Genomic DNA, 25,298 nt, shown 5'->3' with positions numbered 1-25,298 from the left:
GGTGAAGCCGCCCGGAATGAAGCTCACCAACAATCGCGGACTTCCTAGTCGGGAAAAAGGTGCTTTTTGGGGGCTCGAGTTTTGGACTTTCTGGAGACGGGAGTTTCAGACATGAGCGAGATGGAGGTGGACATGGGGGGAGGACGAGGAGACGGAGGAACGAAGACGGAGAAAGACCCGGTGGGTTCGGGTTTGTTGGGGAGAAGTTGAGCTACTTGTTGGGCGAATCGGCAGAACCCGAGCGGTGGTTCCGCTCGGGCTCGGTCCCGGTCTCGGGCTCTTTAGGCTCTTTGTGAGTGTGGGGGTGGAAAAAGAGCTGAGCAGTAAATAAACGCCCTGTTTAATCGTTAGGAGGAACCCGGGGCTTCATACCATCACAGCCCGTCAGCAACGCGTTTCAGCGGGAGCCGGGTTGCCAGTCTTACTGCAAATCTGCCTTCCTGAAATAGTTTAGCTAGTTAGCGAGCAGCAGCTCGGAAATCCTCACAGAGCGAGGCTGCTTGTGTGGGAGCTAGCCAGCACTACTCTGCCCTGGTGGTCAGCACCAGCACCAGCACCAGCTCCAGCTCCGGCTCCACTGTCCTTAAACTAATGGCAAAGGCTGTGGGTCAAAATCCACTGCAGTGTAGCGAGGGTTGCCAGGTTCAGCGCAAATCCCCCTCCCCCTCGAGCTGCCCTTAAACCTGTACTGAGAGTCACGTGTCGAAACTTTTGAGCCTTTCTGCAACTTCAGTGTTATTTAATAATATCAGCATATTTTAATATATTATTTATGTTTTTAGGATTATTATAATTATCATTTTTTAAAGATTTCTAACATATTTGCTAAGTAAATAATAATTAATTACAACAAGCAAAAAAAGTTAAAGGCATTTAAAATGATAATTAATTTTGTATATTTTTTTGTTAATTAATTAATTCAATAAATTCCAGATGTGTATATTGTATAATATTAAACAAAATAAAAGTCATATTGGTGAAGTGTTATGTTTTAATAATAATCAATTAGAAGGTGAAAAACAGCTCAATTTAAAAAATGTTTTAAATTTTTTAAATTATTTGATATTTAAATATGCTGCCGCAACTTTTTCAATTTCTCGCTTATAATATTTAAAAAAAAATAATAATAATAATATTTAAACTAGCACAGATTGTCAGAAAAAAATAAGGTAACATTAATCTAATTAATCTAAGCACAATAATACCCTTTAACATAGATAATTGACCAGTTTTACCTGGTGTCTGAAGTCGATCTCTTTAGCTTAGCACAAACGAAAGTCTATGCTAAGTAAAAGATTTGAAGTTTTAAGGTGGACCGATAAAGCGACGCTGAAACTTTTAAGTATGGTGAACAAATGTGAATAAAATATACTGGTTAAAACAAAGGTTTTTGATCATAAAACAAAAATTAATTAATACCTTTTTTGCTCGATAAATCTTTTAAAAAAACAGCCTTTTTACATTTTAAACATCAGTATTTTTAGAAAAAGTGGCAAGTGTCTGTAAAAATAATGAATAATATTAAGCTAATCGACATAACCGATGTTCAGAGTTAGCCTGAGCTAGCTCACGTTTCTAGCCCACGTAGCCTAACCGCAGCTCCTCTAAGCTGGCCCAGAAGATCCCAGCAGCCACTGTAGTCCTGCCGTCCTCCTGCCGTCCTCCTGCCGTCCTCCTGTCGTCCTCCTCAGCTAATCTGAAAGCCCTCCTGAAGGTCAAACCTGGGAGTGTTGTAGCAGAGGAAGCTGTGAGGGCTGGACGGCTGGCGTGTTGCGAAACGCTGGGTTTAAAGGAACAGTCTGTAGTACACATCTGCAGTACGGTCGCTAACCACAGACCACAAATCCCCTGACTTCCGTTAGCGGCCGTTGGGCAGTAGCTGAATTTTGTCAGTCAGCGTTTAATCGTGAAGTTTTTAGTCAGTTTTTAGTCTAGTTTTAAGCTGTTTTACGTTAAATTAGTCTGTAATTCATTCTTTCAGAGATGTATTCTGTTTTATTTGAGACCACCAATTTGAGACCACCCTTTTGTAACTCCCCCTAGCATTAGCAATGCTCCCGACCCTAGGAGGGTAAGGCCTTAACACACGTGCACTTCCGTACATGTGAAGGCAAGCACTGGGCTAGAGAGCGCCATCTACCCACCCGGCACAGCCAATTGTGCCCTCTCTGACTCCGACTGCTGATGGCAAAGCCTGCTGATGGCTCAGGATTCGAACTCACGACCCCTGGGCCACAGTGGTAGCGCATTAGACTGCAGAGCCACTTTATTTTATGTATATATAATAATAATTATAATAATAATAATAATTATTATAATTGTATTCATAATTATATTATTATTATTATTATTATTATTATTATTATTATATATTTATTATGAGTGTGGTAGTGGGGTCTCTGCCTGAGCTAAAAGTAACCGGAACTACTTTTTTGCCACAAAGCTTCGTACTGAATTTTTTAAAATTATTAAATTTATTATTATTAGATTTAATCTAACATTTATTTATTTCTATTAGAATATGATTATAATGTTTATACCTGAGATACAGAAGATGGCCTCGAGACCTCTCCTGAGCTTTAAGCCGAGCAGACTCAGTGAAGCTGATGTTGTCTGATTTCAGAACTGGATTCCCAACAAGATCAAGAAACGAGTGTGCACCACGTTCGTGGAGGATTCGTTCAGGTGAGCCGGCGGTGTTTGCTGGGTGGATTTGCTTGTGCGCCGGTCGTGCTGATGGTGGGTGGGTTGTCTGCTCTGCCGTGCCCTGTTTCTTTTCTCCTAAACACACCGTTTCTGCTGCACCATGCCAGTGATGTCTTCCAGGAGTCACACACTGAGGAGGTAATGCCGGTCCTGGCCCGCCTTGTCTGCTGGAATCAAATCCCATTCCTGTCCGTTTCAGTCCTGATCCGGAGATCCGGAGATACTTTCACTCGTCGTCAGTCTGATAAAGGAAACTACTGGACTAAACTCTCTCTACAGTGATACAGTGTCAAACTGTAAAACTGCACCCACAGCAGATTCATACTGGGTTTAAATCGTACACCGTAAAACTGCACCCACTGCAAATTCATACTGGATTCAAACCACTCAACAAAGTCTAAAAACTACCTCTATTGCAGATTCATACTGGGTTTAAATCGTACACCGTAAAACTGCACCCACTGCAAATTCATACTGGATTCAAACCACTCAACAAAGTCTAAAAACTACCTCTATTGCAGATTCATACTGGATTTAAATCGTAGACTGTAAAACAGCACCCACAGCAGATTCATACTGGATTCAAATCGTAGAGTGTAAAACTGCACCCACAGCAGATTCATACTGGATTCAAATCGTAGAGTGTAAAACTGCACCCACAGCAGATTCATACTGGATTAAAATCGTAGAGTGTAAAACTGCAGCCACAGCAGATTCATACTGGATTCAAGTCGTAGACTGTAAAACAGCACCCCGCTGCAAATTCATACTGGATTCAAATCGTAGACTGTAAAGCTACACCCACTGCAGATTCATACTGGATTCAAATCGTAGACTGTAAAGCTGCACCCACTGCAGATTCATACTGGATTCAAATCGTAGACTGTAAAACAGCACCCCGCTGCAAATTCATACTGGATTCAAATTGTAGACTGTAAAGCTACACCCACTGCAGATTCATACTGGATTCAAATCGTAGACTGTAAAACTGCACCCACAGCAGATTCATACTGGAATCAAATCGTAGACTGTAAAACTACACCCACTGCAGATTCATACTGGATTCAAATCGTAGACTGTAAAACAGCACTCACTGCAGATTCATACTGGATTCAAGTCGTAGACTGTAAAACAGCACCCCGCTGCAAATTCATACTGGATTCAAATCGTAGAGTGTAAAACTGCACCCCGCTGCAAATTCATACTGGATTCAAATCGTAGAGTGTAAAACTGCACCCACAGCAGATTCATACTGGATTCAAATCGTAGACTGTAAAACTGCACCCACAGCAGATTCATACTGGAATCAAATCGTAGACTGTAAAACTACACCCACTGCAGATTCATACTGAATTCAGATCGTAGACTGTAAAGCTGCACCCACTGCAGATTCATACTGGATTCAAATCGTAGACTGTAAAACTGCACCCACTGCAGATTCATACTGGATTCAAATCGTAGACTGTAAAGCTGCACCCACTGCAGATTCATACTGGATTCAAATCGTAGACTGTAAAGCTGCACCCACTGCAGATTCATACTGTATTCAAATCGTAGACTGTAAAGCTGCACCCACTGCAGATTCATACTGGATTCAGATCGTAGACTGTAAAACTGCACCCACTGCAGATTCATACTGGATTCAGATCGTAGACTGTAAAACTACACCCACTGCAGATTCATACTGGTTTGAAGGAACTTGGTGCTACAGGTATATTTGTGTGTGATAATTGTCTTGATGTGATGGTTCTCAGCATATCCCCCCTCCCTCCTCCCCCCGCAGTAACGGTCAGCTGTGTCAGTGTGGTGGCGGGAGGGACAGTCATGCCACGGTCACTCTGAACGATTACTTCAGCAGTGCAATCGTCAGTCACTGGGACAGCGCTCAGCACTCCTGCGAGGTTCCTACTGATGCTTTCGGAGAGGTGGAGTTCACAGGGGCCAGCAAAAGGCACAGCTACGTAAGTCCCCTTTCTATTGGCTAGTTTATTCCATAGGACGGTTCACTCTGGATCAGGGTGGAGTATAGAGTCTACCTAAGCCTCCACAGCATGATGCATAGCAGGGACAGACCACTATTCTTACCGGTGCAGTAAAATAAAAAACAAACTGCAGATGTTTGTGAAATATTACATCTAAACATCTGTCCGATGCCAGTTTTTTTTTCTCTCTCTAATCAATTATCTGATGATATAATTCTGATATCTTAATGCATCCATATTGTAACTACGCATTACGTAGGTGCAGAGCTGTAGGCTGTGATTCTAATATCAGACTGCTGTTGATGAAGAAAATCTGATATTCAATCTGATATTGCATCGTTAAGTATAGTAAATAATATTCAATATCAAGTGATGACTGGAAAAACTAGACGCACTACAGATTCATACTGGATTTTCCACACACAACAAAACTACACACTGAAAATTCATAATGGATTAAAATGGTTACACAGATATTGCTTTCGGACTGTAGAAATGCACTCAAAACACTATGATTCATACTGGATTGAACATTTTCCATAATTATTACAGTCAGACTGTAAAAATGACTTGCACTGTAAATTCATACTGGATTAATATCACTCAGACTGTAAAGAAGTGCTCAAAACATTACTGATTCATACTGGATCAAAGCTTCTCCACAATTAATACTATCGGACTGTAAAAAAACACTGCAGATTCATACTGGATTAAAATCCTTCCACAGATATAACCGTCAGACTGTAAAAAGTACACACATTGCAAATTCATACTGGATTAATATCACACCACAGTTATTACTGTCAGACTGTAAAGAAGTGCTTAAAACATTACTGATTCATACTGGATCAAAGCTTCTCCACAATTAATACGGTCAGACTGTAAAAAAATTGACACACTGTAGATTCATAATGGAGTAAAATCCTTCCATAAGAACAATTGTTAGACTGCAAAAACTACACATATTGTAAATTCATACTGGATTAAAGTATTTCCACAGTTATGACTGTCGGACTAAAAAAACAACTAGAAACACTGCAGATTCATACTGGATTAAACGCATTACACAGATATTGCTGTCGGACTATAGAAATGCTCTCAAAACGTTTTGATTCAGACTGGATTGAATATTTTCCACAGTTATTACTGTGAGACTGTTAAACTACACACATGGTGAATTCATACTGGATTCATCTCTCCTCTTTGTTCTCCTCTAGTTCATGCGCCTGTCCTGGGAAACCCCTCCTGCTACCGCCTACTTCATCTTAACCAACCAGTGGGGTCTGCCCCGCCCGAACCTGGTGCTGTCGGTGGTGGGCGGCGTTGGGAGGTCGAAGGTCAAAACCTGGGTGCGAGAGGTTCTCAGGCAGGGACTGGTCCGTGCTGCCCAGAGCACAGGTACAGGTACACACACCACGGTTTCCCATAGGGACGAATGGGGTGCAAAAGTTTGTGAACCCCTGTTATGTCACGAGGAAAGAGGCACATAGTAATGCCCAACCAACCACATGGGGTACCACCTGAGACACCATATCAACCCTCTGGGATACCATAGCAACTGCCTAGCGACCACTAAGCAGCACTATAATAACTGCCTGAAACCTCAAAGCAATCATCTTACAACATTGCATCACCAAACAAGCAAGTACACCATAGTAACAACCTAGGATAACATAGCAACCAGCTAGCAACGCCATATCACCCTGCTGAGACCCAAACAGCTCTCAGAAGGGAAGGAGTATAGAAAGATCTCAGAACAGTTAGAAATCGGCCGTTCCACTGTCCACTCAATCGTTTACCAGTGGCACAGCTGACCAACATGGTCAGGTCAGGCCGTCCCAGCAAGTTCAGCCTGAGAGCAGTATTATGGTTGGAGCATTTCCAGCTGTTTGAGCTCAAAACAGAGCATCAGTCACGCTGAGCTTTCACCGAAGCAGCTGCTTCCCATTGGCTGCTTGGTGTTTATGACCGCAGAGGAGTTTACACTGTTAGGAGGCTCGAATGACGGCCGAGATTAAACAATAGCTCCTCGCAACCGCCACAACCAATCAAGCTGCATATTTCATATTACGTCATTCGATGTGGGTGTTCCTAATGATATGTTAAAATATGAGGGTGAATATTTATCTCATAACATCTGACCTGCATCATCCTAACCCCGTCCAGATGGGAAAAATACCAGGATTTATAGAGGATAGAGTTTCCAACAAGGATCGGGAGAAAAGTGACCCTTGACATGGAGGACTTTCTCAAACCTCATTTGAAATCGACCCTTCCCTTGGACCCTTCCCTTGGACCCTTCCCTTGAACCCTTCTCATATTAAAATCGGCACCTTAGAAGCACCGGCACCTAAACTTTCCGACTCCGTTTAACCAAGATCCATCGTAGCAAAACTTCTGAGCTACAAGGCCGTTATTAAAGAGGCATGGGTTCGAAAAGGCGTCGAATGGCAAGGTAGCAGACTCCCTTTCGACCGCGATTATTCCCCTGGTGTTCTCCAGCAATGCAGGACGTTACAGGCGGCGAAAAAGACCCTGAGGGGAAAGGACACGGTTCCCAGCCAAGCTGCATGATCTACAAGGTGCTTCTAGGAGCTAAGCCATGGCTGCAGATCGCCTTGCCTGCCACGGTACTTTACACTGGAGTGGAATTGCCCCACTGATTTGAGCTGCTTCGTCAGAAGGCGGCGAAGTAGCGAAGTGCTACCGGATATCCTTCCTTACCACAGCACACTGGAGCGGGACCGGCAGGACCGCCGCACTCGGCTGTTTATAGAGTGTTATAAAGTGCCTTGACACACAATGGCCTTTGTACGAGTTTAAATTTGGCTTCCACCAAATTACGCTCCTCGCGGTGGGAGCTGCGCCGCGGCAGAGATGAGCCCTATGGGACCTAAGGGCGGAGCAGCTTTATCAGCAGGGTGCAATTCAATGGGCCGTAAGACGGATGACCTCATGAGCTTTTTGTGTATGTCCCAGTCGAATTGCATAGAATAGTGATGTGAACCAGTACGGCCTGCAGGGCTCTTCTTGGTCCCCCCCCAGGATGTTCATGGTGATGCTCAGGATGGTATATAACTTATTTACATGCAAAACCAAAGTTGGTGTGTCCCAATACTTTTGTCCATATAGCGAATTCAGTACTGTGTAAAACATATTATAGCAATATGTCAACATTTCAATATTGTCTATACCCCCAAACAGGAGCGTGGATCCTGTCTGGAGGCCTGCGGGAGGGCGTCGGCCGGTGTCTTGGGGAGGCCGTGAGGGACCACGCCACGGCCGCGTCCTCGGACTCGCTCACTAAAGTAGTGGCCATAGGCATCGCTCCATGGGGTCTAGTGCAGCTCCGGGAGCAGCTGGTCAACCCTGAGGTAAGAGCGCTCGCTTTTACAGTAACGCTGCTACACTGTGGTCACTGTGGAGCTCGCTGGGTTCCCATGGGCGGAGGGGAGCTTTCCTCCAAGCGCGGCGGCTGCCCAGCGATGCCGAATTGGTGGCAGTTTGGGGAGAAACATTTCATGAAAAGAGCACGTTGCCAACTGTGAATTGTGGCATGCTTTGGGGTTGTGTTGCAGCCAGTGGCATTATACCAGCAAATCCTGGATGCAGGATTAAAAAGGCTGAAGCTGAAAGAAGGACAGCTTCTACAACAGGGTAATGAATTGTCCTGGGATGTCCACCCTTCTGTGGACAACCTGTGGACATCGCTCCCTCTCCTTGTCTTTCTTCAGGGCAGTTTCCCAGCGGAATACTATGTCTCGAACACGTCTCGGGACTCCTGCTGCCTGGATAACAACTACCAGGCTTTCCTCCTGGTGGACGACGGGAGCGTGGGTCGCATAGGTGGCGAGGCCGGCTTCAGGGCACGTCTGGAAAACTACATTTCCCACCAGCGCACCGGCAAAGGGGGTGAGACTGTGGCGTAGAGAGGGTTCAGAGCCGTGTTTTGTATTCAATCAACACCGTTCCCTCCTCTCAGAGAATCGGTGTAGAGTGCTCGGGAAACGGCAGTGACCTCTGTTTGTATTCTGGCAGGCAGCGGAAGCATGGACATCCCTGTGCTGTGCATACTGGTGTCGGGAGAGCCTTACATGCTTGAGGTGGGTTCTGGAAACAGCCAGAGCGATCAGATTGTAGCCAAGTCATGTTTCGCTGCTTTGAGGCTAATGTCGCTAACACAACTTGCTTTTCCCAGAGGCTGGACATCTCCCTGAAGAACTGCATCCCCTGGTTGGTGCTGGCCGGGTCAGGGGGATTGGCTGACCTGGTGAGCGACATCCTGGAGAACGTCTCCGCTGCCCCTATTCTGCCAGCGGTGGGGGCAGAGGGGGAGGGAGAGGTGACGACCAAGACCAACCTCAGAGAGAGGGTGGCCGAAAGAGTGGTGAAACACTTCCCCTCTGAGCCGGACGTGGACAAGCTCGTAGATAAGGTACTTCACACACAACCCAACCAGCCTTCACCTGTTTTCCGACTGACCCAGGGTACCTGGCTCTGATGCGAGAGAGATGCACAGAGCAATGCACCCACCCATAGAGAGCCATGCCGATTGTGCTCCCTCAGGCTCCGGATGCTGATGGCAGCCTTCGAGGGCTTCGAACCAGCGACCCTCTGGTCATAGTGCAGCATGAGAAGAGATTAATATAAAGTTGAAGCTTCTAGTTTGGTACACAAGGTGACGCTGTGTGTGTTTCACTTACCTTAAGATTTAAGGTCCTACGTCAGAACAATGCGGACCCTATGAGCCTTGATATGTCTAAATCAAATTATTATTATGTAATATTAATCTCCTGCAGTGGCAGAAATCCCAGATTACAGGAAAGTCTAGTCACTGCAATTGTGACCAGAAGACGAAGCTGATGGACAGGGACCGCGGGCAAGTTTCACGTGACTGAAAAACTGTAAAGCATGAGGGTAGATATTAGACAGTAACTGACTTTGAAAAATTTTTTTTTTATTATTATTGTTTCTATTGTATTTATTATTATTATTGTTGTTGTTATTACTATTACTATTATTATTATTTAATGCATGAATAATATTTATATTCTTAATTTTTATTATTAATATTAATTTGTAACATTATTGTTGTTATTGTTATTATTATTATAAAATGATTATGATGATGAGGATGATGATTATTATATCTTTATTTAATTATTATGATTAAAAAAATTTATATATATTATAAAAATGAACAAATCTGTTATCTAATGCACCGGAATGGTTAAAAAAAAAATATATATATATATATATATATATATATATATATATATATATATATATATAGTAATTTTTTTCTGAGGTGAAAAATGCAGCCTAAAATAGTAAAAATAGAAAAAATTCAAATGGAAAACAGACCAAAAAGATTTTGACTGATTTAAAAAAAATGATTTTAATGAAATAAAATGATAAAAAGTAATGAAAATAATAATAACCGATGATTAAGCATAAAACGAATAAATAAAAAAGACGCCTTATATCTTTATGGCTTTATTGTAGCTGTCGATTAACCAATAGAGGAGGCTTTAATCCACATTGCCAGGGTCTAGAGGAAAGTGGGGCGCTCGAGGGCCCGGAGAGGAACATGGAGGAGTGTTCATAGGTGGTGTCGTATCTGGAACAGGGCTCCTTCTGTCAGTACTAGCACTGTAGGTTCAGTGAAGTTACACATGCCCTACAGCTACGCTTTGCCCCGGCTAGTGTTTTCGAGAGTCTGCCGGGCCGTGAACGGGTCTGAGCTCGTCTAAGCTTCGCTCCAGTCACCTGTAATCTCCATCTCCTGTGTTACTCCCTCACTACTCCGCCTGCCGTCTGTCTGCTTCCCACAGCTCCTCAACATTCACCAGAGCAAAGACCTGATCTCCATCTACCACGGAGAGCAGGAGGGTCCGGATGACTTCGACACTGTTCTGCTGAAGGCTCTAGTCAGGGGTAAGCTCTGAGAATGGGACACATGTTGAGTTCTCAGGGCGTATACAGGGGGGTAACGTACGTGTGTGTGTGTGTGTGTGTGTGTGTGTGTGTGTGTGTGTGTGTGTGTGTGAGATAGCAAGCAAGCAACGCCTGTCAGTCGATGCCAGCCCCAATACAGAGGAGCTGAAGCTGGCCGTGACCTGGAACAGAGTGGACATCGCCAGGAGTGAGCTCTTCACCGGAGACATCCAGTGGAAGGTGAGGATTATGGGAAATGTAGTCTAATAGATTATTCATATTTATGCTCGCCCCACTTACCACGTAATACAGTAGTAATGAGCAGACAGTTAGTTAGCAGCTGTTAGCTTGAGGCTAATGAACTGCTAAAGGAACCATTTGGCAGAAAATCTGAGTATCACGATTGATCAGCGACTCCCGATTCAGTCGATCAGTCGATGCTGGGTATCTGACGTGTGCTTCTTTAGTCTGCAACGGGAGATGCTAGGCTAATGTTGCTAGCAAACACTGGATTTAGTCGTCGATCTCCTCTTGGTAAATAACCGCCCAAAATCGTCAACAGAGGAATATATATTTTTTATTGTTGTATTACTTTATTATTTGGATTTTTTTCATGACTTTTATTATTTATATTATAGATTTATTTGTTATTTATTATTCGTAGTTTTTTTTATTACTTTATTATTGTTTGTATTTATGTATTAATTACATGTAGATTTTGTATTACTTTATTATAATTTTCATTTTATTATGACTAGTATTTTTTATTATTTATATTTTATTTATCATTCAGTATTCATTGTTTTATATTACTTTATAATTATAGTTATTTGTATTTATTTTTAGGTTTTGTATTACTTTATTATATTTTTACATTTTATTATAATTTAGTTATTATTTGTATGATGTATTTCTTTATTATTATTATTTTTTGTAAATAATAAATAAACGACACGAAAAGCTCGATCAGCACAAAGCTGAAATTCCTTCCACCTTAAAACAGTTCTGTGCCATTTATGGTGGAACTGACAACTCCAGTTAGAAGCTGATTGGTGACAGTCTAACTCCAGTGTTTGTTAGCAACATTAGCCTAGCATCTCCTGCTATAAACTAAACAGGCTCACATCAGATACCAAACATGTCTTGACTGGTTGTCTGAAGTTGGGGTCAGAGGTCAGTCCTGATGCTTCTTTATGGATCATGAAAGCGTCTGTTGAACACAGAATGAAGATCTGGAGAGCTTCATGACCGATGCCCTGGTCAACGACAAGCCCCAGTTTGTGCGACTCTTCACTGAAAATGGCCTGAATGTCATGGACTACCTGACGTACCGTCGGCTGGAGGAGCTTTACCGCTCGATCTCGGACAGCTCGGTGGCCTACACCCTGCTGCAGCGCTGCCTGGCAGAGCGCCAGGGTCTGGCCAGCATCGGCACCACCCGCCCTGCTGCAGATTCCCTAAACCACAGCGGCGGTCCAGCCAAAGGGCTCACCATGTATGAGGTGAGGATGCCTGTACCAAACCTATACTGCTTGTAGAGGAAGCACCAGCATATTCAGCATGGATGGATGGTCTTAATGTTTTGGCTCATTGATGTGTAAGAGCGCCCTCTTGTGGATTTAAGAGAGGTGATGCTGTTTTAAAATGCTGTTTACTGCAGTTAGTCCAGAGCCGAGTGGATCAGACTGCCGGTCCGCTCCAGAGCCCACCCGTACCCTCTTACTGAACCGACTGTGTGGTCTTGTTTGAACGTCCCCTAGGTGTCTCAGCTCCTGGAGGACTTGCTGGGTGACGTGTGTGAGCCGTTCTACCGCGACTCACTGGGGCTGCAGGGCATCACCTCCAGAAGGAAGACCATGAAGGTAGTGCACCCTGTCCTTCCATCCTGTCGGTCAGTGGAGACACGGTTGGTGTGTGTTTTTGCTGACCGGTTCGTTTTGTTTTCACCTTCGCCTTCAGAAACTGACGCGGGTCTTGCAGGAAGAGGATGGGTATCGAGCGCACAGGTGCCCTTTCCCGTGGGCCTCCCTCTTCATCTGGGCGGTGCTGCAGAACCGCAGTGAGATGGCTGTGTACTTCTGGGAAATGGTAAGACCTTGTCAGTGGACCAGACGACTCACACTGACCCCAGATACGATTAGAAATATAGAGCAAGACCTCCGGTGTTAAGCACCGTTAGGCAACCCCCCTCCCCCCGTCTTTATTGTGGTGGTGGTGGAGCAGCGAGTGAGTCAGGTCAGTCAGGTGACCTGGTAATTGTCCTCTAGCTGTGTCCGCTTTAAGAGCTCCGCCCTGACCCATGTAGTCTTGGACACTTTCCACAACACTGGTGCTGAATGGGCGGCTCCGGCATTCAGCACCATGGACAGCGGCGTCTAGCTAAGGAGGACTCTAGGAGGACCCTCCAACACTAACATAATAAACGTCTCCGCTCTAAGTTTGAAAAGCTGTTTATGTATTTAGTGAGATGAGATTGGTGACAGTCCAAGTCTAGTGTTTGTTAGCAGCATTAGCCTAGCATCTCCCACACGTCAGATACCTCACATGTCCTTACTGATCCACTGAATCTGGACTCATTTGATTTTTCACCAAACTGCTCCTCTAATGGTGGGAGGTGTTTTTTAAAGGCTCTAAGGCTACCAGAGGACGGGATATTGGCTTGTGTCTTCCTCACTTCCTCACTCAGGTTCAGCAGACCCTCAGATTCTCCACAAGGGGGTGCTGTTAGTACTCAAAAAGCTGTTGGTGTTGTGAGGTGGTGTAACGGTTGAAGGTTCTCCACTTGTTAATTCCTCTAATGTCTCCTTTCAGACGACGGAGTCGGTGCTCAGCGCTCTGAGTGCTTGTAAGCTGCTGAGGGAGCTCTGCAAGCTGGAGAGCGAGACTGAGACCAAGCTCTCGCTGAAGGAACTGGCCCAGAGATTTGAGATCTTGGCGCACGGTGAGAGGAATTTGCGCATCTGAAGAATTGAGGGACCGAGATGTTCTTTTATCCAGGTCTGAAATGGAAAAAGCATTAATTAGGACGATATCCAGAGCATCGGCGCCCATCCTGGCATGATCCAGGCACGGATCGGGTATTGGCTATTTTAATCCCAGTCCAGTTCCGAGTGCCCAGTGCTATCGTATTTGGGCCTGCTGGGCTATGCAGTTTGAGGTTTTTGGTAAAATCCCCTGCTTTGGGCCGTAGCACAAGTTGGCGTTAGTGTCTCAGGGGACGATTAACCCTCTTGTTTCCTCAGACGTGTTCAGCAAGTGCTACCAGAACAGCGAGAGTCGATCCTTCGTGCTCCTGAAGAAGAAGTCGGCGATGTGGAGAGGGGCCACCTGTCTGAAGATGGCCATGGAGGCGGACGCTCGGCACTTCTTCAGCCATGACGGCGTGCAGGTCTGCCCGAACTGCCGGAGTTCAATCCAGTGAAGTCATGATTCAGTGTAGGGTCAATAACAGCATTAGCATCAGCACATTTGAGTGTGTGTGTGTGTGTGTGTGTGTGTGTGTGTGGTTTCAGACTCTGTTGTCTCAGATCTGGTGGGGTGATATGGACAGAAGCACGGAGACCTGGAAGCTCGTCCTCACTCTGTTCATCCCACCTCTCTGCTACACCAGCCTCATCTCGTTCAGGTTAGCGAAGCCTCACTCACCCCTCCGTCCTCATAAGAGCACTTCACAATCCGGCCGCCTGTGCTGAAGAGTGTTGGTCTGAAGTTCATGCAGAGACAACATTTCTGTAGACGCTCCTGTCGCTATGAGAAGTGTTATCCACTACGCTACACCAGCCAACTATTTCTCCATCATCTATCCACCCCAGAGCTCATACGTTTTCAGAAACGATCTGCTCTGTATGTTTTTTTCAGAGAGGTGGAGGAGGTGGAGGAGGGCAAGCCTGAAGAAACCCCTAAAGGGAAGGAAATGGACTGGCTCTACGCTGAAACCGTCTTCTCCTTCTCCGACATGAAGCGCATGTAACCTCCCTCAGTCCTGTACTGCATGCGGAAGTGTGTGTTAACATACCAGGGATGCGTGGGTTAATGGGCAAGCAGCACACAGCGGAGGGGGTTAGCCACCATGACCTGAGGATCGCTGGTTCGGATCCCGGGTCATGCCGCTTTGCCATCAGCAGCTGGAGCCTGAGTGAGCACAATTAGCCAGGATCACTGGGTGTCTTCTAGCTGATGGGGACCCAACTCTGTTGTTTGCCCCGTGCCGGGAGCATTAGGTATGGGGGGTATTGGGGGGGGGCTAAAACTCTTAAAACTGGGGAAAATTGGCCAAAAAAAAAAGAAAAAAAGAGTAGTATCAGGGTGTAGAATATGCAGGAATGTTTGTGTGTGTGTGTGTGTGTTTGTGTGTGTATTAATATACAATGTATTGCATTAGTGGGGCATCACTTGTGTCATATTAAATGATATACAATATTTAAAGGGACAATTTGACCAAAAAAAAAAATCCTAAGTATCATGATTCAGTTGATCAGACAAGACGAGATGCTAGGCTAATGTTGCTAACAAACACTGGACTTGGACTGTCACCAATCTCAAGTCTGCAAACACACCTCCGAAATCTTGCCAGCTGAATGCGGTCGTCGCCCCACTCCAACACACCTGGTCATTAACTGATAAGTTGACCCGAGTGTGTTTGAGCAGGGCAGGGACCAGACTTGGCTGGAAACCGGCCCTCCAGGACTGGAGATGTGCCCTCCTGATGGCTGGGTCTCTGTGTTCTCCCTCTTTCTGTGTCTTACAGTCAGGCGAAATCGGAGGAGCTGAGTCCCATGAGATCGACCCCGAGAGGTTTGTCATTATCCAGTATCCACCTTATTTCCCATTAATCCACACTGGGGGGGCTGCTGCCTTCATTGTCGTGTGTTGTGTGGAGAACGTTCATTGCGGCTCCGTCGATATAGATTAGGGATGTCTCGATACCAGACGGTTGGTAGTCTGCACCAGTACCACTGAAATTTCACTGTTCTCTGTACCAATGTTGAGACCACAATTAAAAATATACCAGTTTAATAAACTTATGTAAACATTATTATTATTATTATTATTAACAATAATTGTCCATAATTACATCTGTAATTTGAAATCGTGCCGGTCATCATAATCCAAGACTTATACCTCCTATATCTAAAGTCAGACTCCACTGGTTCTGTAATACTTTAATCATTTTAAATAACCTTTTATGGAATAAATTTAAAATCTAAAAAATATTTAATGGAATTAGGGAACGTATTAAATGGCATTATAATTTAAATATTAATTATAAATTGCCTAAAAATGTCAATAAAATATTAATTATAAATAGCTTTAAAATTGCATTATAATTAAAATGTAAATTTTAAATAGCCTTAAAATGTCATTATAATAAAAAAATATTTAATAGTCTTAAAATGGCTTTAAAATATTTATTTTTAAAAAGCCTTTAAATAGCATTATACTTGCTAAATTAATTTTAAATAGCCTTAAAATTACATTACAATTTTAAATAGCATTATTTTTGAAGTATTATATATTTATAATTAATATTAAAATAATAATTATAAATTGTCTCAAAATGGCATTATAATTTAAAAAATAATTTTAAGTAAACCTTCAAATAGTAAAGTTTAGGCTAGTTTGTTATGAGGTATTAATTGTTTAGTTTGGTTTTATATTTAGTTATTTACTCACTCACACTCTCTCCCCCTCTCTCTCTCCCACCTCAGGCCCTCCCGCCAGGCCGCCCCCTCCGAAGCGGCCCTTCGTGCTGTCCCGCTGGCGGCAGTTCTGGTACGCGCCGGTCACTGCGTTTCTGGGCAACGTGCTGATGTACTTCCTCTTTCTGCTCCTGTTCGCCTACGTGCTGCTGGTGGACTTCAAGCCGCCGCCCCCCAGTGTCCCGTCTCCAATGGAGCTGCTGTTGTATTTCTGGGTGCTAACGATCGTGTGCGAGGAGATTCGAGCGGTGCGTACCTCGCGTGGGGGGGTTGACTGGAGCAAGGGGGGGTGGCGGTGGGCAGGAGAAATGACCCTCTCTCCTTCTCTCATTCAGACCTTCTTCATAGGCAACATAACTTTTCGCCAGAGGATACGGCAGTACACTCAGGACCTGTGGCACAAGTGTGACCTCATTGCCATTACCCTTTTCCTCATTGGCCTGTGCTGCAGGTAATGCTGTTTTGGTGGACGGTTTGTTGGACCTCTTCACGTGTTCGGTCTGATGTGTTACATAATAATATGCAGTGCTGTGGGGTCCGTCTGTGGGGTTCCACAGTGCTCTACAGTGACACCAGTGGCCAGTTGTAGATGGTTTATAATAGTACCCAAAGTTAGTTCTGCTGTATAGGCCTGAGCTCTATGCTTTTTCTCTTCTCAGGATGTTCGAAAGCTCTTTCTGGTTCGGCCGTGCTGCCTTGTGCCTCGACTACATGGTTTTCACCCTCAGGCTCATCCACATCTTTGCCATCCATAAGCAGCTCGGGCCCAAAATCATCATCGTTGGCAAAATGGTAAGATAAGAGCATGCAAAGTCATTCAGGGTGGGTTTGATGTGAAACACTCCATTTAAGAACTTAACCAGTTATTAAAATATACATTTTAAATAGTCTTAAAATAGCATTGGAATTAAAATATCAATTTTAAATAGCAATAAAATAAACATTTATTATTATTTTTATTATTATTATTATTAGCCTTACAAAATAATAAAAAAATTACAAATAGCAATAAAATAACAATTTATTATTATTATTATTAGCCTTACAAAATAATTAAAACAATTACAATTAAAAAAGTTCTTAAAAATAAAATAGAATAAATAAAAAAACATTATTAATAAAATTCTAATATTAATTTAAAATTGCAAAAAAAAATAAAAAATAATTAATAGCCTTAAAATGGCATTCAAATATAAATATTAATTTAATTGTAATTTAATTATTGTATTTGAATTACAAAAAATATTTTAAGTAGCATTAAAAATTCAAATATTAATTACAAAATGCATTAGAAAATATTTATTTTAAATAGCCTTAAAATAGTCATGCCTGTATGCTCCCCTGTGTTTGCACGTTTGCCTCTTATCACCTGATCTGCAGATGCAAATAAAATGCGGCTTCCTCAGAAAAGCGAAGCGAGCGCTCGGTCTCCTGGTTGTATTTCTGAAAGCATCCTGCTGCATCATATTTTCAGGCTGTCAGATCTCGTGCCTCTTGCTCTGCAGATGAAGGACGTGTTCTTCTTCCTGTTCTTCCTGGCTGTGTGGATGATGGCGTACGGAGTAGCCAATCAGGGCCTGATCTACTCCTTTGACCCGAGTGCTGACCGGATTCTGCGGCGGGTGTTCTACAGGCCATACCTGCACATATTTGGACAGATCCCTGTGGAGGAAATGGACTGTAAGTCGTCGGTCATCACGCTGACCTTGTGGCCACTGAGACAGAGCAGCGCCCCCCCCCCCCCCCCCCCTGATCATTCACAGTGGTCTAAAAAAGGGGATTACCGGCTTATCCATGTGATCTCTAGCACTCGCGCTCTTTGGCTGATTAGACGAGCTCATATAAGCAAAAATATCGATGCACTGGATTAGGGCCGGGCGATATGGTAAATATTTGATATCGCGATATTTACGATACACCATATTTATTGTGATATTTTGACATGCTCCAACAGCTGCTGCAATTCATCCAGTGAAACAGCTCTAATGACGCTCTCGGTAATGAGACGTGCAGCTGGTCTGACGATATGCACAATATGTTTGCTTGTATCACAAAAAACTAAATTAATCACAGTTTCAATAAAATATGGTAATTTTGCCCCTACACTCGAGTATCGTGCTATTCTGTAGTGATTCTCAGAAACACTGGATCAGTTTTGATGAATAGGTTATTAGGAGTTTATTAATATAGTTTTTTTTTTTTTTTTATTTAAAGTTTTGTGCTGTGTTCAAACTCTGACCAGTAGGTGGCAGTGTTGTCTCATATATATATATATATAATTTAAACATATATTCTGATTCTGCAGATTCTAATTCTGTCTTTTTCTGATATTCTAAGAATTATAAATGACCGCATCCAGAAACATTTCATTAAATATATTATACTTAAATAAATAAATAAATAAATAATTAGTAATAATTCAAAAAAGAAAAAAAGACAATATATTTTTGTATTTTTTTATGTATATAAAAAAAGAAAAAGGGGGAAAAATTATAAATACATATATAAGGAATAATAATATTGTCTAAAAAAAATATATATATATATATATATATATATATATATATATATATATATATATATATATATAATTATTATTATTCATTTATAAATAATTCATTATCTAAATATATATTCGCCTTTTTTTCTTTTTTGAATTATTACTATTTTTATTTATTTATTTATTTATTTAGGTATAATATATTTATTGAAATGTTTCTGGATACTTCATTTATAATTCTTAAAAAATCAGAATAAGACTAAATCAGAATATGCAGAATCAGAATTGGACCATGTTCAAAGAAAATCTCAATCGGTGTCCAATACAAACTCTGCTTTCTAAAAGGGATTTCAGAGCTCATTAATTCAGAATTCAGGAAAGTTGAAACCTGTGTTGTGGATTTGGGGGGTGCCTAAAAAGCTCTGTTTTTGTGGTGGGGACACAGGAAAGGTCTTTTTTCTGATGACCGTCTTCCATGAAGGTGGTATTGGTGCAGGTGTCACTGCACAGTAGAACAGTGCACCACCCAACTCCTCCAGAGTCTGCTCAGATCTTCCTGAAGGTCTCATGTCCTTGTCCTGCTTGTCTCTTGTGTGTTTAGCCGGCTTTCAGTGGGACGTGACCTGCACAACCAACGCCACGGAAATCAGCGAGAGCATGGAGCCATGCAGGGACACCCGTCACAACTGGCTGGTGGTCATCTTACTAGTCGTCTACCTTCTGGTCACCAACATCCTCCTCATCAACCTGCTCATTGCCATGTTCAGGTACACATCCGTCAGGCACGGCACCGTTGCTGACGTAGCGACGCTCTCTGATTGCTTTCCCTCTAATCAGCTCCGCCTCTCATTTGCTTGGTCTTGTCCAGCTACACCTTCACCAAGGTCCAGGAGAGGAGCGACACGTACTGGAAGTTCCAGCGCTTCAACGTGATCGCCGAGTACCACTCTCGCCCGTGCCTCGCGCCGCCCTTCATCATCATCTCCCACTTTCACCTTTTCGTCAAGAGGAACATCCGCAAGGTGCCCTCAGAGAAGATCCACCAGTTCGGTAAGTCTGCTTGCGTCAGCATCGCTAGCGCTTTCAGGGCGCTAAATTTTCTAAAGTTTGTGGACACCCCTTCTAATGAGTGCCTAATTGCCTGACAGAGACACACAGCTTGTCTAGTCCCTGTAGAAAAGTACCTTAATGAACATATTGGCACCATGCTGCCTAATGCCAGACGTGGGCTAGAGAAGGGGTATAATGCCAGCCCCCCCACCCCACCCCACAGGATTGAGCTGTGGAGCAGTGTGATGAGTCTTCTCAGGAATGATGATGTGGCTCCTTTTGAACGCTCCTCACAGCAATGCTCCTCCAAGATCTCGTAGAAAGCCTTCTAGAGTACTGACAGTTACTGAATGAGCAGGTGTCCCAATACTTTTGTCCAGATAGTGTCTTGATGATGTCACCCTGCTGGTGTGTTTTCCCCCGTCTAGCCATGGAGCTCAAGGAAAAGGCTAACAACAGGCTGGTGACCTGGGAGAGCATTCAGAAGGAGAACTTCCTGTCTGCCGAGGGCAAGAAGCATCGAGGCAGCGAAGCCGAGAGGCTGAAGCGCATGTCCGTCAAGTAAGTGCTCCGCCCGTTCTGCACCACCTAGGGCTCAGGTCGTACCGCTTCATCCACAGACCAGCTCATCAGAGGTCCAGGTCCGACGCTCGCATGTCCATTGAAGGAGGTGGTGGACAAGGGTCCACTTTGACCGGTCTGCAACTACACAGCTCCGTACACGGCAGTAGTCCCTGCTTGGACCACTGTTGATAGGGGCCCGCCACTGCTGACCGGGAGCACCAGCCCCACCAACCCAACCCGAATGACCGTCTAACAGAGATCCCAGACCTTTTGCAAATATTACCTCCATCTGGAAGGGATCATAATGTTTTGGCTAATTGGTGCATACTGTAAAATACACCTGCTCCTTATTCAGTGTGCAGAGTTGATAGACTCCCTGTGTGTTTGTGTGTGTGTGTGTGTGTGTGTGTGTGTGTGTGTGTGTTTAAACAGAGTGGACGGAGTTCTCAAACAGACCGCTGAGATAAAGGATGTGGATCGTAGATTACGAGCCCTGGAGTCAGAGGTGAGGGTTCTGATTACAGCAGAACTGATGAAAGCTCACAGATTCGTGGACGAGTCACCTTGACTTACTACTGAAACACAACTCCCCGTCTCTCTCTCTCTCTCTCTCTCTCTCTCTCTCTCAGATGGAGTTCTGTTCTGCTACCCTCTTGTGGATGGCTGAAGCTCTGTCTCAGAGTGGTGTACTAAAGGCTGCTAAACCTCCTCCCACACGCAAAGGCAATCTAACTTTATAAACTTATTATTATTATTATTATTATTATATTATATATTATTATATAATCCTGATCTTCATTTTTCAGTACAAATAAATGATTCAGTATCTACTATAAATTAGAATATTTACTATACATGTATCAGTACCTAGTATACTGTATTCTGTCTACTATGAATGATTCAGTAACCACTGTGAATCATTCAGTAGCTTCTATGAATCATTCAGGTGTCATTAGCTACTTCGAATGATTCAGTTTTGCGAATCTACTAGGAGCAGTTTAGTGTCAGCTATGATTGATTCATTATGTACTATGAATGATTCAGTATCTACTATGAATACTACTACTATGAAAGTTATTTAGTTTTCACTAGCTACTATAAATAGATTTAATTTTCAGTATCCTTTATGAATGATTCTGTATCTACTGTGAATCATTCGGTATCTGCTACGCATGATTCAGTATCTACAATAAGTTATTCAGTTTCTGTATCTACTATGAATGATTCTGTCCTCAGTGTCTACTGCAAATGATTCAGTTTTCAGTAACTACTAGGATAAATTTGCAATGACTTAATTATTTGCAATGACTTAATTATTTACTATGAATGATTCAGTATCTATGATTGCTTAGTTTTCAGTAGCTACTATAAATGATTAAAATTCAATATCCTTTATGAATGAATCAACTATGAATTATTCAGTCTTCAGTGTCTACTATGAATGATTCAGTATCTACAATAAGTTATTCAGTTTCTGTATCTACTATAAATTATTCAGTATCAACATTGAATTATTCAGTCTTCAGTGTCTACTGTAAATGATTCAGTATCTATGAGTTCAGTTCCTGCATCTACTATGAATGATTCAGAATCAACAATGAATGATTCAGAATCAACTATGAATTATTCGGTCTTCAGTGTCTACTGCAAATGATTCAGTATCTACTATGAGATATTTTAGTTTCTGCATCTACTATGAATAATTCAGAATCAACAATGAATGATTCAGAATCAACTAGGAATTATTCAGTCTTCAGTGTCTACTGTAAATGATTCAGTATCTACAATGAGTTATTCAGTTTCTATCTACTATGAATGATTCAGAATCAACAATGAATTATTCGGTCTTCAGTGTCTACTTTAAATGATTCAGTATCTACTATGAGTTATTCAGTTTCTGCATCTACTATAAATGATTCAATATCAACAATGAATGATTCAGAATCAACTATGAATTATTCGGTCTTCAGTGTCTGCTGTAAATGATTCAGTATCTACTATGAGTTATTCAGTTTCTGCATCTACTATGAATGATTCAATATCAACAATGAATGATTCAGAATCAACTATGAATTATTCGGTCTTCAGTGTCTGCTGTAAATGATTCAGTATCTACAATGAGTTATTTAGTTTCTGCATCTACTATGAATGATTCAATATCAACAATGAATGATTCAGAATCAACTATGAATTATTCGGTCTTCAGTGTCTACTGTAAATGATTCAGTGTCAACAATGAATCATTCAGAATCAACTATAAATTATTCAGTCTTCAGTGTCTACTATGAATGATTCAGTATCTACAATGAGTTATTCAGTTTCTGCATCTACTATGAATAATTCAGTATCAACATTGAATGATTCAGAATCAACATTGAATGATTCAGAATCAACTATGAATTATTCGGTCTTCAGTGTCTACTGTAAATGATTCAGTATCTACAATGAGTTATTCAGTTTCTGCATCTACTATGAATGATTCAATATCAACAATGAATGATTCATTCTTTAGTGTCTACTATGAATGATGCACTTTCCCATATCTTTTATGGCTGATTCCCTTTTCAGTGTCTAGTACAGATGATTCAGTTTTCAGTATCTGCTCTGGCTGATTGTAATATTCTAATGAACTGTTCTAATACTGTTCATTCCTCTCTCCTCTTCAGTGAGCCCCTCCAGCCTGGAGAGCTGAGGAGGGGGTTCTCCTGCCCCGCTCTCATTCTTCACTGGTCCTTCATCCCCCTCTTATCTTCTCACGCATGCAAGGACACGTCAGGTGTGTGAAAGAGAGAGAGAGAGAGGCTGGCGGCGGCATTCGTCAGCATCTGCTTGACGAGCCGGTGGGACTGCGGGCGGAGCATTGTTCTCACTTTCCATTTTTAAGCCGCCATTGTTCACCATGTTCTTGGGAAACGCGTGTTCCACGGGACCACTGAAGCCGGGACGAGGGCGGGGGGATGAATGATGTCACCAAGAATACACTCGTACCGACAAAACGCACAACTTTTGTTTATTTGGCTTTAATCACTTCGGGTTCTGGGATATTTTGGGGAGCGATTGTTTTAATTATTATATATTTTTAAATAATATTCCTCTGATTTGTGATGGTTTGACCACTTATTGCCAGGCTGCTACTTCTGTCTGTAGCCGTGTGATGTCATTTAGTCCACGTATCTGGATACCAGTGAGTCACAGAGTCCGAATCCACACAGACAAGTATATTAGAGGCTACTTAAAGGGGCGGTCCGACCACACTGTATAAGGTAACCATCACTCCATCTGTTGTAAACACACCTCCTCTCCTCCTACAGTGGCGAGCAGTCGTCTCTAGCGTGAGATTTTCCAGCTTAAAGGCTAGAAACCCCCCTCTGATGATGTCATCTGAAGGTGGGATATGAAGTGTGAAAAACGCTGAGCGCTTTTAGAGCTCATTTAATGCAAGTCAAAACCAAAAGTAAGTCCGTCATGTTGTGAAATATCCCTCAGGAAATATCCCTGTTTTATTAGATAGATCAGTGTTTTCTAACTACAGTACCCACAATGCACTACACAAGCACATCATAGAGCCTGTGCTGCTGCTGCTCCACTAATCCCGACTCTTAGCCTAGCCACTGCTGACTAGGCTGTCCCAGCTGCAGGCTAAGACATTCCAACCAAGCAAGCTTTAGCTTTAGCATTTCAGAAATCCACCCGACGTGCTTGTAGTAATTCAAAAGCTCCTCCCACCTTCAAGTTGCATCATCGGAAGGTAGGTGTAGTCTTGAAACAGGAAAATCTCGCTCTAGAGACGACTGTGCGTCGCCGCGGCAGGAGAACAGGCGTCTTTACGTCAGATGAAGCCGTGGTACCGTTCTTCGTGGAGGCCGGACTTCCCCTTTAACATCGTAAAGCCTTATGTACTTCCTGTGCTCAGAGTTTACGATTACCGTAACCGACTTTCTCAGGAGCTTTGAAGCTAAGAGTCCACTGGAGCACCAGCTCCAGACCTCCCCACGCCGGCAGGGTGGACCTGTACCTCACCACGCTTTTGTTTACATGCTGTTACAAATGTTTACATGCTGTATTGAATGTAGTAAAAGTCAGATGCTGTTACCATGCTCTGCTTATGTGTCTGCGGTGAGCTCCTTCAGAGCGGAGTTCGGTGTGAAACTGTGCTTCTGACCCACGCTGATTTCTTTACAGTAGCGGTGAATGGAACCAGACGTCGGTCGCCATGACTAGAAGACAAATATAGCCCATATTTTATTGCTCATCCAAACCCACCGTGTTCTCAGTTTCATATGGACTGATGATGATTTTAAAAACAGTGGAGAATCTAATACAGTTTTCTTTAGGGACTACTTTTCGCCGCACTACACCCTGCAGCATGTATCCCTCCACCGTTTTAATGATATGCGGTTTTTAACCACCTCTGTGATCACTAAACCCCCCCCCCCCCTCTCTGACGGACTCTGTTAACTGTTTAAGCACTAGTTTTTAGAAATCGGGTGGTGTAACGCTGGTGTAGTCTGTATTTCAGGTGGGACACATTACACATTCTCTCATTTACTCTCACACTCACTCTCACATTTACTCTATCTGTATCACTCTCTCACATTCACTCTCCATCATCTGTATCACTCTCTCACATTCACTCTCACACATTCTCTCATTCACTCTCCATCATCTGTATCACTCTAACACATTCTCTCACATTCACTCTCCATCATCTGTATCACTCTCTCACATTCACTCTCACACATTCTCTCATTCACGCTCACATTTACTCTATTTGTATCACTCTCTCACATTCTCTCACATTCACTCTCCATCATCTGTATCACTCTCTCACATTCTCTCATTCACTTTCACATTCACTCT

At 42.9% G+C, this 25,298-nt stretch overlaps 1 protein-coding gene across 2 annotated transcripts; it reads left to right on the top strand.

The window, feature by feature from the left end:
• Positions 1-24,531, top strand: LOC140543833 (transient receptor potential cation channel subfamily M member 4-like). Of its 2 annotated transcripts, XM_072667099.1 has the most exons (28): positions 1-180; positions 2,624-2,685; positions 4,490-4,667; positions 5,906-6,086; positions 7,893-8,062; positions 8,423-8,600; positions 8,727-8,791; positions 8,887-9,123; positions 10,523-10,625; positions 10,744-10,865; positions 11,849-12,127; positions 12,386-12,487; positions 12,585-12,713; positions 13,437-13,566; positions 13,868-14,013; positions 14,138-14,250; positions 14,484-14,591; positions 15,373-15,419; positions 16,334-16,572; positions 16,660-16,775; positions 16,984-17,116; positions 17,830-18,004; positions 19,426-19,591; positions 19,693-19,874; positions 20,303-20,435; positions 20,871-20,943; positions 21,068-21,161; positions 23,105-24,531. In XM_072667099.1, exons 1-28 carry the CDS (start codon positions 112-114, stop codon positions 23,128-23,130), a joined length of 3,756 nt encoding a protein of 1,251 aa, XP_072523200.1. In that variant the 5' UTR covers positions 1-111; the 3' UTR covers positions 23,131-24,531. The 2 variants fall into 2 exon arrangements, with proteins under 2 accessions (XP_072523200.1, XP_072523201.1); XM_072667100.1 differs by lacking the exons at positions 20,303-20,435; positions 20,871-20,943; positions 21,068-21,161; positions 23,105-24,531 and having other exon boundaries at positions 19,709-19,832.
• The last annotated feature ends 767 nt before the right edge of the window (positions 24,532-25,298 follow it).

The sequence above is a fragment of the Salminus brasiliensis genome, chromosome 22, assembly GCF_030463535.1.
Source record: "Salminus brasiliensis chromosome 22, fSalBra1.hap2, whole genome shotgun sequence".
Taxonomy (NCBI): domain Eukaryota; kingdom Metazoa; phylum Chordata; class Actinopteri; order Characiformes; family Bryconidae; genus Salminus; species Salminus brasiliensis.
This window is presented reverse-complemented; position numbering and strand designations above follow the sequence as displayed.

What these genes read in the sequence shown, in the direction of transcription:
- LOC140543833 (XM_072667099.1), top strand. Translation starts at nt 112, where the DNA reads ATGAGCGAGATGGAGGTGGACATGGGGGGAGGACGAGGAGACGGAGGA. An exon ending in CCAGAAGGAAGACCATGAAG is followed by an intron (nt 12,488 to 12,584) that starts GTAGTGCACCCT and finishes CTTCGCCTTCAG; the next exon opens with AAACTGACGCGGGTCTTGCA. An exon ending in TCATCATCGTTGGCAAAATG is followed by an intron (nt 17,117 to 17,829) that starts GTAAGATAAGAG and finishes CTTGCTCTGCAG; the next exon opens with ATGAAGGACGTGTTCTTCTT.